This window comes from Eptatretus burgeri, chromosome 3, assembly GCF_056783735.1.
Source record: "Eptatretus burgeri isolate ZD-2024b chromosome 3, Ebu_testis_v1, whole genome shotgun sequence".
NCBI classification, from domain to species: domain Eukaryota; kingdom Metazoa; phylum Chordata; class Myxini; order Myxiniformes; family Myxinidae; genus Eptatretus; species Eptatretus burgeri.
The window spans coordinates 55,829,237-55,847,853 of NC_140963.1; the positions used below are offsets into that span (position 1 = coordinate 55,829,237).

Consider the following 18,617-nt stretch of genomic DNA (forward strand, 5'->3'; position numbering starts at 1 on the left):
GTCACGACTGGATTGTCCGTTCGGTGGGCGACGTGCCGCGATTCGAGTTACGTGGCCGTCCGCACGCCGGCGGGCGCGAATCCGCAACAATATATATATATATATATATATATATATATATATATATATATATATATATATATATATATATATATATATATATATATATATATATATATATATATGCATGCAAATACCACACGTCAATTTCGTTGGCAGGAATGGTGGGGGGAGACAGAAAGAGGGGGGTGAAGAGAGAGGTGGGAGAGAGAGAGAGAGAGAGAGAGGTGGGGGGGGGAAGAGAGAGAGAGACAGAGAGCGCGCAAGGGGGTGGGGGGGAATGTGGGGGCCAGTACATACCCCTGACAACCTCCAGAAACAACCGGCAACAAATCGGGGATGGCATCTCCACATCTCGCAGCACTCTCAGTACCAGAGTATCGTTCAGACATCAGATCAATCAGTTTTGGTGACACTGCATGATGAGCACGAATCTTCCAGACGGCATCCCAATCACTGAATCAAATGTTTTGCAGAGATCAACATTCGCTGAAAGCAGCTCCTGCCGAAACTCTCGTCTGCATTCTGTGAGGACCCAAAGAGCAAGGATACGGTCAATCGTTGACCTCTTTGGTATAAAGCCTGACGGCTCTGGGTGCTGGTGCGAAAGCAGATGGTGGTGAACCCTATCAAGAATTATCCGAGCAAAGACCTTGCCCGGTACTGAGAGCATTGCCACTCCTCGGTAGTTGTTGCAGTCCTGGCAATCACCCTTCCCTTTCCAGAGAGGGACAACAATGCCCCTCTTCCAGTCAGTTGGAATGATGGCTGTGTTCCAGGCAGAGAACAGAACTGCATGCAACGACACGAGTACATCATTTCTACCAGCGTGGAGAAGTTCAGCATGGATGCCACAGATCCCAGGAGCTTTACCCCTTTTCAACCGGTTCACAGCAACCTGTGTTTCCACAAACGAAGGTGGATCACAGTTGATTGGAGGGTCAGCAATAGGGATAGGCGCACCCCTGACGTCCAACTCGACAGCCGGTGGATCAGCCTGGTACAACCGCTCAAAGTAACCGGCCCATCGGGCCTTCACTTCGGACTCCTCTGTCAAGAGCCTACCACCCTCTGCTCTTACTGCAGTGCACCGAGAGATGGGCTTGGATGAACGCAATGCGAGAATTCTCCTGTAAGAATCACTTGACCACAGGTGATGATCTACCTCCTCACAGATCCCTCCCACATAGGTCTCCTTGTCCACCCTCAGCGCATGTGCAGTTTTACACCTCAACTCCCTGAACAGCTCAGCACTGCCATTAAGCCTGGCCCTGTGACTCTGGTCAAAGTTATCCAGTGTCCCTTGAAAGACAAAATTCTTCTTCACCTTTCGGTGAGTTCCAAGACATCCATCAGCAACATCAAGGATTCCAAAGGCGGTGGTCTTGAAGGCACTCCACAACTCTTTCGGATTCCCCAAAGCACCCAGACCTCCAAATCCCCACTCAGCCTGTTCGCAAACTCCTCAGCTACCTTCTCATCCTTGACTCTGCCAACATCCAGCCTCGGCTGGGATGGTACCATTCTCCCAGATTTAAGCTGCAACTTCAGACTTGCTACCACAAGCATGTGTTCGATAATGAGGAACTGAGCACTCCGGTAGACCCTGCAGTTCTAGATCATCCTCCAGCGACCATCAACGAGTGTATGATCAATCTCCTTTGTCATACCGCCAGCGTTGGAATACCAAGTCCAGCGATGAACTTGTGGGCGCTGAAACAATGAACCAGCCATCCTACGTCCATGATTTCTTGCAAAGTCAAGGAACTTGGTGCTATTCTGGTTCACAGTTCCAAACCCATGGGGATCAACACATGCTTCATAACCATCCCTATCATTTCCAGTCGATGCATTGAAATCCCCCAAGACTAGAAGTGTATCTCGTCTGGGGCACTGATCAACCACAGACTCGAGCGTGGCATAGAACGCGTCCTTCACGGTGAGATCATTCGCCTCAGTGGGAGCATATACAGAGACCAAGGAAACGACACACAACGTGTGACAAGTCCTTCGTCTCATGATATGCTCGTTGACCGGTGTAACCTCAATTATCATTGGAGTCAGCATATTGAACGCAGCTACAGCAACTCCTTGGGTATGGTAACCATCAGAGCAACCAGACCAATAGTAGGTGTGACCACCCGCCATGATCTCTCCACTATCCGGTCTCCGAACGTCAGAGAGCGCTGCAATACCGATGTCCAAGCACTTGAGCTCAGATGATAACAGAGACAGGTCATCATCCTCTCTTAGGGATAGGACATTCCAAGCACCCACCTGAAGGGACTGCCTCAGGTTAACCCAAGGAGACCGCCATCTGTTGAACGGCACCTCAGCACCACTCCGACACTCTCCCGCAATCTGACCCGGGAATGTTACCCCGTTGTTTCCCTCCTATCATCAAAGATCGGGGGTCCCGAAGGCTTGCCCCAATCCCGTCATCCGGTAAGCTGCCCTGCGAAGGGCAGCTTCACAGCACACGAAGTACTTCCACAGAGTGAGATTTCAGGGTTTTTTAAACGTTTTTCATGTGTTTTGCGGAGTGAAGGGTTTTACAGTGGCCAGAGTGCAAATCCTGCCACCAACCTCCTTAAAAAGTAACCCAACTGCAGGAGGACGTCCGCAGACACAGTTGGGCACTCAATATGGATGGCCGTTGGCTCAATATGAGCTGCTCCGCTCTTTGATAGATTGTGTTTTTAATCCTGCTGGGTGTCCTTATCAATATACCCTCTTCACCAGGAAACCTCATGGGAGGGACAGTTTAGTCGCCGACAACCCGACCATGAAACAGGTTAGTACAGGTTTACAATGTACTGGTAGAAAGTCACAGATCAAATCTGGCCTGACCTGACACCAGAATATGTGACGAAAACCTCAAAGTTGATAACTTGGTGTTTTACGTCACAAAAACTTTACAGTGTTGTCCTAGCAAGGTCAAATATGAATTCAGCATATCCCAAAATAAATTTTCAGGGTGTACTGTGTGTCCCCGAAAACATCACTTTTTGGAAAGTTATATTTTGTTTCCATTTTATAGCACAAAAACATTACAGTATGGTCCAGCAAGGCCAAATACAAATATGGTTATCGTATTTTCCAATTATTTTCAAGTGTATAGTGTGTTCCAGAAGAAAATATCACTGTGGACATATCACCATTCACAGTAAATTGACCACTGAAGGTGAGTCAATGCTAATACCATCATACTATAATACGCCATTTTGTGTCTGTCTGTCTGTCTGTCTGACCGCGATGCAGTCGGTCATTACTTAATCAATCTCAACCAAACTTGCCAGGGGGGACTCAGTGTCACACAACGGAGGTTGTGGAGACTTGACTTGTCCCCCTCCCCAAGGGGGTTTTCCCACTTGGACAAATGCCATGTTAAGGTATATAGATAGCTTATGCTTCTAAATATTATATATTATATAGAATGCTGCTTCTAAAAACAAAAGTAATCATTCCATATTCTACGTCGTTTTACGTAATGGTGGCGTTTTTCGAAGGTCGCTTCTGTTATATACTGAACTAACACCTACACGTCTGTATTTCAGTAAAGGAACATGCCCGAGTGAAGGACACAGACACCATGGAACGACGCCATAACAGGACCCGTTTATTATGCACATGCGCAGCCTCCCCGCTACGTAATGATGTCATTCAACACAACACTCCACTCCTCCCTCCTTTTTACGTAATTACAATTGTGATGTAGCATTTGTATTACACCATGAACTAAACCGTTTAATAAAACATCGAATCCATTCATCTCTTCAGTTATTGTTTTCACAACAGTTGTTACAATTTACATACAAAAGGAACATTTCCTAATGTAACTTTGTTCCTTTACAAGCAATCACCTGAAGATAACCTCAACAATGTTTGCAAACAATGTTTACGAACAATGTTTACGAACGAGAATAAACACAAAATGTACTTAAACCATTATCATTTTCTTAACTCACAAAACTCCCGAACACACTGTTGCATAATTATTCAAGTTGAAGAACTACAGATCTAACCTGGATGGAGGTTTCGACACTCTAGTGGACCTTCTGACAGGTGATGGTGTTCTGGTTACCTCATTACTGCCTACTGGTGAGGGTGAAACTGTTGGTTTCTCATTTACAACAGTATTTTTTAAACTCCTGGTTCTGGTATTGGATTTATCAACTCCTCTGGAGGTTCTAAACTAACAGGAAGACTAATCGAGGGGATGTCTCATCTTAGTTCTACCTCAGGTAAGTAATCTCTCTCTAACGGCTTTGGTGTTTGCTCTCAAGAGTCATCTGTGATCATATGATCTGCGTGTACATATCGGTGGTTATTTCCCAGTATCCTGACTCGGTACGTATTAGGATCTTTAATGGAGACTATTGTTCCAGGTATCCACTTCTCTTTTCCTCCCCTTAAATTTCTAACATGTACCTGCTGATACATGTCATAATGACGAACGCTCGGGTGGAATCCGTCGTGTGGAAATTTCGAAGCTATCTGCTTCTTTTTGACTTTTTGTTGTAGACACGGTTTCACCAATGAACGTCGAGTTCTTGGAGTGCGTTTTAGGAACAGTTCTGTCGGTGTTATCCCAGTTATAGTGTGTGGTGTGTTCCTAGAATTCAGAAGTACTTTTGCTACTTTGTGTTGTAATGACAATGAATTATCTGATTTCTTGAACATTCTCTTGAATGTCTGTATGTTGTTTTCGGCAATCCACTTGAAAGGGGGTGGTATGGAGGGCATAAGATATGTTCAATACCATTGGATTTCAAAAATGTAACAAATTAGTCTGCAATAAATTGTGGTCCATTATCTGAGACCAACTGTGGCCAACCAGTATCTTGGAAATAAGGATCGTAGAACCGTGATCAAACCAACAGCGGTGGTGCTGGACATAGGGAAGACTTCTAGCCATTTAGAGTAGCTGTCTACAACCATCAGAAAATTTTGACCTTTGACCTCTGCATCGTCCACATTCATTTTCTGCCACGGTTCTGTAGCCCAAGGCCATAACAAAAGAGGAACAACTTTCAGTGCCAATTGAGCATCCGTGCATTTGCTACATAATCTGACCCTTTCTTATATTTCCCCATGTACCCCTGGCCACCAAACGAACGACCTTGCCAAGGCTTTCATTCGACATACTCCTGGGTGACTTTGTGGAGTTCACCGAGCATGTGCATTTGTAATGGCGTAGGAACTACGATCCGTCATCGACCGACAGCTTGTCTCGACGCGTGAAGTACGGTTGTAACGTTTTATCCATACAATAACTCGGCCATCCCAATAAAGTATATTTGTACACTTTCACTAGTACTGGATCTTTCCCCGTACAGTCTGCAATTTGTTCTGCAGTCACCAGTAATGAGTCTATCATTGTTTTGACAACAAAGCTTTCTTCTGGATCTGCCGTGCTTGGATAGTTGACTGGAAATCTACTTAACATGTCGGCATTTGCATTTTGGCGAGACGTACGGTTTTCAATGCCATAGGTGGACCCACTTAACAACAATGTCCACCGTTGCAATCTAGCTGCTGCTAATGGAGGTATCCCTCCCTTTGGATCGAATATCCGGGTCAGTGGCTTGTGCTCTGAGACAATTTGAACTTTTGGCCATACAAATACAAATGAAACTTCTTCAATCCATACTATTGCTAATCCCTCTTTTTCAATTTGTGCGTAATTTTTTTCTGCTGCACTTAGGATACGCGAGGCATAGGCGATCGGGCATTCAGTCCTGTCCACGAATGTATGGCTGAGGTAAGCCCCGAACCCCCTTTAGGCAAGCATTTATGCTTAACACGAGCAGTTTCGTAGGATCGTAATGTACCAAGACATTTTCTCCTGTGAGAACGGTTTCTGCATACTCGAACGCTTGTTCACATTGCTGAGACCACATCCACTTCGTGGAATGGTTCAATAGGTCTTAGAGAGCGGTCAGGTTTGAGGACAAATTGGGAATTAATTTTCCATAGCAGTTTACCATCTCAAACAGAGATTATAATTCGGACACATTTGTCGGTTTCTCTGTTTTATGAATTACCTCTACCTTGTTTTGTAATGGGCGAATCCCCTCGGCATTCAAACTGTGGCCTAGATATTCAAGTCGTGCCTTAAATAATTGACATTTTACACCATTTCGTATCACATTGTGCTTCTTCAATGTTTTAACACTTTTTTAACACCTTCACATGCTGATCTACAGTTTCAGTGGCTACCACTATGTTATCTACAGTATGTAGCAATGGACATTTTCTATTCTGAACAGAATTTTGTCCATGGTTGCTTGAAACTGAGACGGTGCTGTTTTCACACCAAAACTGAGCCTTTTTGGAGCTCGAAGACCTTTCTGTGTTTAGCACTTGTAGTTTAGAGGAATCTTCATCAAGGAATAATTGATTGAATGCTCACGTTAAATCAAGCATGGAAAATACTTTTGGCTGTGTGTGTCATTCTGTGTTATGTTGGCCAACAAATCCTGAGTATTTGGTAGTTTGTAATCATCATCCTCAATTGCCTCGTTTAGGGCTTTATAGTCACCACAGACTCTGACTGATTGATTCGGTTTGGGAACATGTACTGCTGGTTTTTTGGCTTTAATTTGAGTGTTGCTGTGTACCCTTTTATCCCTGCACTGGTAGTGGAGAATAGTTTGTTCTGATCTAGCAACCTATTGAGCTCTGGGAGGTAATCTTTTGATTCTGGGACCTTGGTTTTGGAGCATTCTGACACTGAGAAAATATTTTCCCAATCTCGTTTGATTTTACTCAACCAATCTCTCTCCAATAGGCATGGACCTTTACCAACACAAGTTCTAATAACACCTCCAGGTTACCCGGGTAATTGACTTGTTCACATTGCTGAGACTTGTTCACAATAGGCACGGTTACCCGGGTATTTGACTGGTACATTTACACAACCCAATAAAGGATCTAATTGCCCGGTGTAACTACGAAGAGTTGTGTTTGTATCAATCAAAGGATACTTATTCAGATTGTTACTATAAACAGTCTCTGAGATCGTTGAGCGTGACGCTCTAGTATCCAGGTCCATGGTGATATCACAACGTCCTCCAGCCACCTTTACCTTGACAGGTTTAACCTTGTGAGAGTCATCACCATTTTGGTACAAACCAAATCCTTCGTGGTCTCGTTCCGTGTCTGATTCATTATCACTCTTTGAATCATCGTACTTTGCGTAACTTACAGATTTTAATCCGAATGTATTCTGTCTTCGATCCTGTTGATTGTTGTTCCCTGGACATACCTTGGAAATATGTCCCTTTCCATAGCAGGTATGACAGTTCACATTCCTGAGTCAGCAGTTTTCTGTGCAATGATTTGTCCGACAGCAACATTTGCACCGGACTCCAGCCGCTGGCTTATTGTGTGCTCTGATTTTCCTCCCATCTCATAAGAAGCTTCTCTTCCCCTGCTGGACTCTGTTTGATCCGCTGCACCGTCACTGTTCACATCCGACGATGTCTGGCCAACTCGTCTGACAGACATTTCACCCTGGTCTCCTCAAACGACAAATCCGCCTTGGACAATAAATTTATCTGAGTCCGAGACATTTTAGGGTGGAGCCCCGATACCAGCTTGTCACATTGGGCTTCGTTCAGAAATGCTCCGAATGAGCACGTTGACACGAGCCACTTGATCTCACAGTGAAATACTGCATTCATGCATTGGCAACTTGCAAACTTCTCACAAATCCCAGTTTTTAAGGGGGGGTGGGGTGGGGGGAAGTTTCATGTCAAAAGAGTTTTCTAAAACAATTTTTATGTTTGGTTCCTGTACTATTTTGGTTGCGAGGCAAATGTGATTTCAAATTTTGGGTTGTGGACAAAAAAAGTATGGAAGCCTATGATTTAGACCCATTTAGACCTATTTATAGCTCTTAAAACCTTTTTAGATGTTTTAAGATCCTTTAGACCGCTTATACTCCTTAAGAATTTTACACCCTTTGGACTCCCTGGACCCTTTCGACCCTCAATAGTATTGGAAAATATTCTTGAGAACATCAGACCCCTTTAAACCCCTGAGACCTTGAGAGACCTTATAGACCCCCACAGACCCTTTGGACCACTAAGACTCTTTAGACCTTTACAAACTATACACCCCTTGAACACCTTAGACCTGTAGACATTTAGGCCCTCGAGACCCCATTAGATGAACACCACATAAACATCTATGGAATCTTCTTGTATTATACATGCTATAGTGTTTTTCAGCAAGTAACGTGCAAACTCCACCCACCTGGAAGGTGGGGACTCCGCTAGTTTGAACAGAATTTGCATGTTGGGCCACTGAATTGGTTCACCAATCAAAACCTAGCCACATATTGTTTTTGAGGTTAAAAGTTCAAAGGGTCAAAGGTCGCATAACATCATCGATTTCATCCGATTGACTCAAAATTTGAATAGGTTTTGTGTATTGGGTCACTGAAGCCTATTAGTTGAGGTCAAAAGATCAAAGCTCAAGATCACATCTGATGATCAAATTTCTTCATATTAGATTGAAATTTGAGCAGGATTTGCAGATTGGGTCAAATAATTGATTCACAAAAAAAATCGGAATGATCGATTTAGCCATTTAGGCATGTCAATGGTGTTGATGACAACAATTCCCCCCATTATATTCAAATGGGACAGTCAATGGTTTTGATGACAACAATTCCCCCCATTATATTAAAATGGGACATTTTGTGAATTATTCCCCTCTCTCAATAATTTAGGTGAAAGTTTGATCAAAATTAGTCAAAGGCCAAGATCAGGGCCATCCAAAACATGCAAAACACCACCTATTAGGCCGCAATTAGAAAATGTATCAGCCAAATTTGTTATGCATAACAATCGATCATGTGAAATGCTTGATGGGTCACATTTAAAAAACTGCCAAGTTGCTGTTTCCATGACAATTATTGTTTATTTGGATTTCTCAAGTATCGTGCGTGCTATGCATGATATCTTTCTTTTTTTGGTTTGTTTGACTTCTATACACGCTTGAACAGATGGACAGATTGAGTTGAAAACTGGCCATTGTACTCGGGGTATACATGGAAAGGTTTCAGGTGGTTAAAAAAAAGAAAAACAATCATCCTCCTGGAAATGGGACCATTATGAGAACTGAACTGATGGAAGGAACGAGTTTAAACTGGTGGTTGTACTCGGGTTGTTGGTTTTAGGTGGTGACAAACATCATAACTCACGGGGGTTCAGGGTGGGAGGTGGACCCCAATTCTCTCTCGATCAATGTGTATCATATAGCGCCACCTAGTGGAAGCCGCTATTCCAAGTCAAAACAAAATACACCCCAGACATTATGAAAGTGGTGGAATTAACCCGTCTAAGAATGGGTTTTTGATGGTAGGGATAAACAAGACACAATGTAGGAAACGGGCTCGTAGGATGGCCTAGAGATATGCACACTCACGTCCAAGCTGCCAAGCCTGGGTTTGAATCTCGACCCAGCTATAAACTGTCATCCTTGTGTTTTGCAGGCAAGGTGAAGCATCACTGTGTGTGCCGTCCATTGAATGGTCATTAAACTGGCCATTCCATCTGCTAGTATTACTTGGTGGAAGTTAAACATCCCATGGTGTAGTTCAGGAAGAGTAGGAGAGCAATTGCCAGCACCCTGGCCAAATTCAAAAATCCTGTCCCAAGCTACAAGGGGCATTGGATCAGCGACACAGCTGCGCCACCAGCAAATGATGCTATCTCCAGCCATGTGCTTCTACAAGAAGTATAAGAATGTCAGAAATGTCGTGTTGAAGTGTCAAACTGTATTACTTAGGAACAAGCCCGTAATAATTCGCCCAATTTTGCTTGACGGTAAAGTTTTGGTGTTCAATGAAATATTCATGATGGACAAAACAGTAGGCAGAGAACTGGCATCAAGGAAAGGCAAAGTGGGGGATCAAGTGAAATATTGCCGTGAGATTACCATAGAAAGCACCTTCGGAGGACAAGTTTGGCCCTCATATATAGAGCTATGCCCTTGGATAGAAGGCCGTGCCCTCGGATAGCGGGCCGTGCCCTCGGATAGCGGGCCGTGCCCCCGGATGGCGGGCCGTGCCCTCGGATGGCGGGCCGTGCCCTCAGATAGCGGCCCCCGCCCGAGTAACAAGCCATGTCCTCGGGTAACAAGCCGCACCCTCGGGTAACAAGCCGTGCCCTCGGATAGCGATTCTTGCACTCGGATAGTGGGCCGTGCTCTCGGATAGCGGGCCACGCCCTCGGGTAACAAATTGTGCCCTCGGGTAACAAGCCGAGCCCTCGGATAACAAGCCGTGCCCTCGGATAGCGATCCATGCCCTCGGATAACGGGCCGCGCCCTCGGATAGTGGGCCGTGCCCTCGGGTAACAAGCCGTGTCCTCGGATAGCGATCCATGCCCTCGGATAGCGGGCCGCGCCCTTGGGTAACAAGCCGTGTCCTCGAGGAACAAGCCGTGCCCTCGGATCGCGATCTGTGCCCTTGGATAGCCAGCTACATCCTTAGAACCAAATGCTTCTGCAGTTTTCACATGATTAAAGCTGTACTAGAAATCCCTGGTCCCAAACGAATTATCTGGTGAAAAGATTCAACATACTAACTTCAGATCACACACACCTCAGCTCTTGACCAACCCTTCAGTTTGAACACACCTTTAGTCTTGAATTTTAATCTATCTGCCAGACTATGCTAAAGGGATTCCCACACTCAAATAATGACATAAATGAATATATTTGAAATGTAAACGACTTTTGTGATGCCCCAGGAAGCGTTTTAACCTGAAAACGCACAAAATTTTCAGACAAGTGTTGCACGACTTTCTTTTTGATGCCTCAAGTCTACCGTTTAGCTCTGTTTCACCACCAATTAGGTCATCACACATATCCATTCTTCAGCGGGACATGTAAATTATGATATATCATCAAAAATGTCTTTTTAGAACCATAAATTACGTAATTTTTATCAAAGTAAATGAAATGCTTGAATGTTTAGGTCACGGTCTACAAACCTGTTGCCAGTTGTGTGTTGGTGAACTTACCTGGTATGATGTGATGCAAAGTCACTTTCCCCAAGACCTCGGTCAATTTGAATAAGTAAGTTGCTCAACCTCATTAACTTATATATGTTTGAAGTTGACCTTTGCGCTCCTAAATGACCTACTGTTTTAAGATCACCTCGAGATATCATTGCCTTAACTGATCCATTCGGGCTCTGTTCTTCATTGCACGGCCCATGAGCCACTGGCGGCCCTTGGGAGCATAAAGTGCGGTCCCTGACATGCGGCCGATAATACACAAACGTGAAAAAAACCCCCATCATAATCTGCCATAAATGCTATCAAATTGACCCAATGGTTTCAAATGAGTGTTCCAACGCAAAGCATAAAAGTAACATAACTACATCAGGATACGGCAGTATACAAACAATTATGTTTGCCGCCCAGTTAACCACAACGAAGGCAACTACATGGGGGCGGGGCCAAATAGCAGCCATTATGGAGTGCTGCAGATAATGTGGTGGCTCTCACACTGATGTCTCCTCAGCGAAAGTGGCCCCCCTCTAAAAAATAGTGAAGATCACTGCATAACGGTATACCTGTAGGTCCCCAGTGGGATGAGATCAATGAAGAAGGGTGTAAAAGGATCGATTGGGTTATATAGGTTTAATATTAGATGGCCCAGTGGAATTATTGTTTGCGAAACTTTTCACCGATGTGACTTTTGTACACTATTTATCGATGAATTTTAACTTGCTTTTTTCTTGTACAGTATATTGTATCAATTTTGTCAAAATTATCAATTGTAAAACCTACATCAATTCGGCCCTTGGCCGTGATGGAAGTTGAATTTAAATGAAGAATAAAAGAATAAGATTAGAATCAATTTATACTTGCCCCATTGTTGTTACCTCCACCACCGAAGGTGGACAGAGGTTATGTTTTCACCCCTGTCTATCTGTTTGGATGTGAACAGGATCTCTCAAAATGTTGTGTAGGAATCAGACGAAATTTGGTGGAGAGGTGGGATGTGTTACAAGGACGAAATCATTAGATTTTGGTGAAAATCCGGATCTGGCAATGGATACTCGGAATGTTTCAAAGCAATTCTTCACCATGTTGAGAGGTCAGGCCAAAAACAATAACACGATCTCTCAAAAAGTTGTAGATGGGATATGATAAAAAAAAAATAAAACCAGTTGGATGAGTTGGTCAGGTGACAAGAACAAGCCAATTCGATTTTGGTTCAGGTCTGGATTCAGATCTGGACCATCACTGGGATACGAAACCTAAATTGTTCAGCCTGGTGGAGGCATGCACACCAAGTGCAATTCTAGTTACCTCTGCCCACCAAAGTTGAACAGAGGTTATGTTTTCACCCCTGTCTGTCTGTTACTTGCAAAATCGAAGATTTGCAAGTACTCTCAGACCCCGCGATTCACGGGGGGATACATTCCTGAAAAATGCTGCAAATGTCGAATCCGCGAATGGCGGGGCATTGTTTCAATGGAAAAAGGGGGGATAGGTTCCCGGCGGTTCATGATTTATGAAGGAAAATTCAAAAACCCTGTGAAAACCCATGATAAACTACAAATACACAAAAAAAAAACGTGAATACACCCACGAAAAACCATGAATACGCCGATGAAAAACTGCAAATACGTGAAAGCAGGTCGCATTTTATGAACCGCCGTGGGGTCCACGAGTAGCGAATCCACGAATAGCGAGGTCCGACAGGACGGTATATTGGTCGTTCGACTTTGTTATTGTCTGTTTGTTTGTTTGTCTTTCAATCACCTACAGGTCACAATTCAAAACCGATTGTCATGAAACTTTACCAAGTAGTAAAGGAAATCACAACTGAGAAGCCTATTAATTTTGAGATCAAAAGTCAAAGGTCATCTTGACGGCATATTTGTAAAATCGTCATTTTTCATCTGATTGACTGGAAATTTGAACAGGATTTGCATATCAGGGCAGTGAATTCAAGCACATATTACCTTTGAGATTATGGTTGGGCAAAAGTTCAACCCAAAATAGGCCAAATTTTTAAATCGTTTCTAAAATCCTCAATTTTCATCTGATTGACTTGAAATTTGAAGACCATTTGCATATGAGGTCGCTGAGCTCAACCACCTATTAATTTTGAGGTCAACATAGACCAAAAGGTCAACATAGACCAAAAGGTCAACAAAGGCTAAATTTCTAAAATCCTCAATTTTCACCCATTGACTTGAAATTTGAAGAGCATTTTCATGTCAGGTCGCTGAATTCAAACACGTGTTATTTTCGAGGTCAACATAGGCCAAAAGGACAACATAGGCCGAATTTCTAAAATTGTCAATTTTCATCTGATTGACTTGGAATTTGAAGAGGAGTTGCATATTTGGTCATTGAATTCAACCAGCAATTATTTTTTTAGGTCAAATTTGTTTTATGAATTTTGCAAGTATCGTGCTCTGCATGTCTTCTTGTTACTTGCAAAATCGGCGATTTTTCAAGTATATTGGTCATTTGATTTTTTTCTGTCTGTTTTTTCGCCTGCAGGTCACAAATTCAAACAGATATTCACGAAACTTCACCACATGGTGGAGTTTGTCATAAGGAAGAAGCCTATTGTTTTTGAGGTCAAAAGGTCAACATAATCCCAAGGTCAATAACTAAGGTGGTATTTCTGAAATCCTCAATTTTCATCCGATTGACTTGAAATTTGAACAGGATTTGCAAATCAGGTCACTGAATTCAACCACAAATTATTTTGGAGGTCCACATCGGCCGAATTTCTAAGATTGTCAATTTTCATCCAATTCACTTGAAATTTGAAGAGGAGTTGCATATTTGGTCATTGCATTCAACCAACAATTATTTTTTAGGTCAAATTTGTTTTATGGATTTTGCAAGTGTCATGCTCTGCAAGACGTCATCTTCTTGTTTGTCTGTTTGTTTGTTTTTGTGCAGGATATCTCAAAAACTTGTGGACAGATCCAGATGAAATTTTGTGGACAGGTTCGGTGTGTGACAAAGATGAACTGATGAGATTTTGGTGAAGATCCGGATCCGACTCGTATAATTTTTAAAGTGACTCTTCACCACCATTGAGAGATAGGGCCAAAATGTTATGTAGCACGATATCTCAAAAAGTTGTGGACGGATTCGGACGAAACTTGGTTCACATGTTGGGTGTGCGACAAGGAAGAATTGATTCAATTTTGGTGAAGATCTGAATCTGGATCCAAGAATTTTTTGAGTGATTCTTCACCATTGAGAGATAGGGCTAAACTAATATATGGCATGATATCTCAAAAAGTTGTGGAAGGATTCGGATGAAATTTGGTGGACCGGTTGAGTGTGTGAAAAGGAAGAAATGATTCGAGTTTCGTGAAGATCCAAATCTGGATCTGGATACGAGATTTATTTAATTTTAATTTGATTTTTCAACATTGATAGGGCCAAAAACGATATATAGCATGATATTTCAAGAATGTGTTGGGCCTGATATGTTCTCGTGGATCAGTCATTACGTGGCGGTGGTATGCGCTCTACCAAGTGCCCTTCTAGTTTTTGCTGTTTTTCTAGTTGATGGGGCAATTTAGAAATGCTGTATATCAATATAAGCAGTTGAGCAAAACTACAGGTTCCCCTTCATGTTAAGCAAGATAACAGCAAATTCAATTGAGGTAAAGGTTCAGGACACCTGTGCAATCATTGCTCACATATACAGTCGTAATATAACAATAGTTTTTACACAACTCATAAATGAATGAAAATTATCAAGAAATAGGATATGCAAAGATTGAAATTGTTCAAAAATCTGTGGTTCATTGTGGAATCATTTGAGCGGTCGTAGACCAACCAGATGGGAAACTGAACAACATGTCCAAAATACACAGCATATCAAGGAGAAGGAAATGTCAGAGAAGGCGATGGAAAAAGGATGGAACTGACAGAGAGCGATTCAGACTGTAAGAATATTTTAAGATGAGAAAATAAATGAAGGACAGCATTTAAATCCAAATTGCAAACTTGATGTGCATGCTATAAAGCTACAAAGTTTTAAATGCAGATTATTCATGTGGGAAGAGAATCAAAGCACAAGCAATAAGCCAGACTACCAGTGCTTACCAGAGGGCAGTGAAAGCCTACCTCAGTGCTGCAAGACTTGTAGCGGATGCTTCTTCCCACACAGCTCCTGCCACCAGTGAGGACAAGATGGCTTCAGCGAGGGCCCCTTGTGGGGGATAGCTCCGGTGCCTTATGAAAGCCAGACTCACTCCCTAGGAATCCGAATTCCCTGGGAACCCACGCAAAGCCACAACAACCCTCCCTGGAGTTTATGCGGGATAAGAATCAGATCACCGGGATGGAAACACTAACTCGATGCCAGCTCTCCATGCTTCAGAGCATCGGTGCTGGAAATGTGTTCCCATTGACTGGTTGCCTAACCGTTCAATGCTTTGCATGTTTTAAATTGGGCATTGCAGGATGGTTCCAAAAATTGGAGGGAACGTTCGCAACTTCATTCTCAAACATGTTACAAATGCATTTCTCAACGTACACCCAACTGATATTCATGCAAAAGGTAAGGCAAAGATGTATAAAGCTGGCGAATGAATCACCGCTTGGTTTCAATCGGATCTGGTTTCTAAACAACTTTTATCACACCGGATTTTCTGTTTGTGTAACAAATTTGAAATAATCACGATAAGTCTTTGAATTGATAATAAACCATGATTACGGGTAACAACAACAAAAAAGCAAGAAAGTTTAATTTGGGTTGTCGTACCCCCCAGGCAGGCAGCGCCGCATGGAGTAGGATGCACCACCATCGCATGTGCGTGAGCACTCGCTCCACAGGCCCCACAAATCCCATGTTGTGTCAGTTTCATCTTCTTCCTCCTCAGACACAGTGCCATCGGGTTTCTGTACAGAAGATGCAGAAAATGTGAACCACTTTCACATGAATCCACCATGCAAATGACGTTCTCACCAAAAATATATTATGAAACAAAAGAAAGATCTCAGAATACCTTCATGCACTAGCTCGTCTATTCGGAAAAGTATATCGTATGACAACTTAAGTGCTGGCAGGCAGGGCCGGTGCAAGATTATTAAGCACCCCAAGCCCCCATCACAATTACCTTTCGAAAATGAATGTTGTGCATCAGTATGAATAAGATTTCTGCATTCGTAGAGTAGAAGAACCAGGAGTTTATCAAGCTTTGAGGGACCCAACGTAGGTGGGAGTAATAGATAGATCAGGTGGGGAGATCGATTAGGTTGACAGATTATGGCGGAGCCAGCTGTCTTGCTTGCTTGCCTCCACCTGCATCACCTACTTGCCAGCCACATCATCGGCCTGTATCACCTACCTATCGGCCTGTGACGGCCTCTACCACCATCACCTGCCTGCTTTACCTGCGATGACCACTGGCTTGTGTGCCATGACTGCCAAAGCCAGCCACGTGGTTGAGAAGCCAACCTGCCCACAGGACTCCACAACGTGAGCCTGAATGCTTCCAACATTAGTATGAATGAATAAAAATGCTTCCAGCATGAGCTATTATTTGAACAGAGGCCCCAACATTTACATCTGTAATCTCCTCGACAGATGTAGGTGACATATATCAGTAGATGTAGACTTTTCATTTTCCATTGCTGATGTCTACTCGTTTACTAATGTAATTTCATGAATAATTCATTCAGTTTTTTGCTGCCCCCCCGCCCCCCAATTTTTCCACTCTAAGCAACCGTCTTGTTGTTTGCCTAGTGGTTGCAGCGGCCCTGCTGGCAGGGAAGAGCAGAGGTATGTACACTCGCTTCTGAGCTCCAATCTTGACCCGGATATAAACGATCACCCTGGAATTTCGCGTGCAGGGTGATGTATCACATACCGGGTGATGCAGCAACATGTGTGATGTCCATCAGAAAGACATTAAGCCGGAGGACCTGTCTGTCAGCACTGATCGATGCTAAAGACCCCACGGTCTCTTTCGTGAAGAATAGGTGGGTTATCGCCGACACCCTGAATAAATAACAAATTCCTATCTAAACCACCTTCAGTTCTGCATCAGGCCTGACGAGCCGGTTCATGAAAGACTTGGGCAAAAACTTTCCCCAGATAATCCCACAAGGAGAGAGAATAATTGGGGGGAATTAAAGGAGGAGCCGTCGTGGATATCATATGGAAACCTAGATGCTGTAACTTGATATTATATATGAAACTTAAGAAGAAAAAAAAAATCTCAAAAGGTTGTAATAACTTAAGAAACTAAACACTTATTTAAATGCATCCTGCTGCTTCAGCCACATGACTGCCAGCAACACCTGCAGAATTTCCTGCCAAACATGTTGGCTGATGCTGTATGTCATGCAAATGTTGGGACTCCACCACATAAAGACAAGCAAATGTTTTCAAGAGATTTGTTGAGGATGTATTAAATCAGGGTTAACGGATTAATTACTTTCCTTTCTCAAACTTATTATTCTCGTTAACGTATCAAAAAGAATGCGAGCAAACGACGCACAAGGAGGTCATTTGGCTCATCAGGCCTGTGCCACTATCCACATACAAGCAATGCTACTTCATCATGCAGGTTGTGCAAATTATGCAGCAATCCTCAAGCATGCAAGATAGCCAGAGTAAGGACTCATCATGGCCTACTTCTTTTTTTTTTATTAAGCCTGGGTATTTCAAACTTCCACAAACTGAATGCATATCAACTGATGTGGTTAAATGCACCTGTCTACAGTGGAGGCCAAGATGCACACCCGCAACTTACACTGCATCAGAAAGACAGTTTTCAGTTGAGTTCGATCCCATCAACGATCAAAGGCAGACCAGACAGCTAAATAGCGAGCACCCCATAAACTAAGCTATCTAATAGCTCCTGCTGGAAGGAAATTCGTTAAACCATAAACCTGCATAATGACAATCTCAGAGAGTACGAGTCATTTCCCGACTGCAAATAAATTATTTAAACTAATTAATCAGTCAAAATATAGGGAATACTGAACCAAAGACAATTTGCTCAACAACTGAAAACCTCAAAGGTCCTTTCATCATCATTTTCCCAAAGGCAGACATGAAGAATAATTATTTATACTCAACAGAAAAAGAGTTAAACCACTTCTGAATTGCAATGTCATCAACCTATGCATGTTATATGCAGGACATTAAAGATGTTGTAATGAAACACTTGTGTGTAAACTTGCACCTTCCTCAGAGACAAGTGATGAAAACTGTTTTGTGAGACTGTTTCCACACGTCTGATGTCTCGATCATGAACGAATGGAGTTCAATCAAGTTCTCGGAATAAGTTGTTCTCAATAGTCCAAGAAACGGAAACGTTTTATTATTTTTTTAAATAAATAGCTTGATACATGTTCAGCCAGAAAATATATTTCCTTACTAATCATAGAAAGTTACACATTTAAAAAGAAGGGGTTTTTGGAGTATTGTGAGAAACTCGCTCCGACAAATTTTGAATGGTATGTTCTCTTGGAGATCATAAAGTAGTGCATTGTTTTTGTTTGGGTTCCTCTGAGTGTACGAGCTGATAA

At 42.9% G+C, this 18,617-nt stretch overlaps 1 protein-coding gene and 1 long non-coding RNA gene across 17 annotated transcripts in view; one reads left to right on the forward strand and one right to left on the reverse strand.

The window, feature by feature from the left end:
* The window catches only part of LOC147029953 (uncharacterized), a 26,941-nt gene extending 22,965 nt beyond the window's left edge, over positions 1-3,976 (forward strand). The window contains exon 3 of the long non-coding RNA XR_015056148.1: positions 3,618-3,976. This is a non-coding gene — a long non-coding RNA (uncharacterized LOC147029953). The remainder of the gene's footprint in view (positions 1-3,617) is intronic.
* The window catches only part of LOC147029952 (ADAMTS-like protein 1), a 545,848-nt gene that overhangs the window by 220,559 nt on the left and 306,672 nt on the right, over positions 1-18,617 (reverse strand). For 13 of the 16 annotated variants that reach the window (XM_085873493.1, XM_085873499.1, XM_085873494.1 and 10 more), the window contains 2 exons: positions 15,841-15,977; positions 15,201-15,246 (listed from right to left, as the gene is read on the reverse strand). In XM_085873493.1, coding sequence (XP_085729619.1) covers positions 15,201-15,246; positions 15,841-15,977 — 183 coding nt within the window. The remainder of the gene's footprint in view (positions 1-15,200; positions 15,247-15,840; positions 15,978-18,617) is intronic. The other 3 variants (XM_085873501.1, XM_085873503.1, XM_085873502.1) reach the window with 1 other exon arrangement.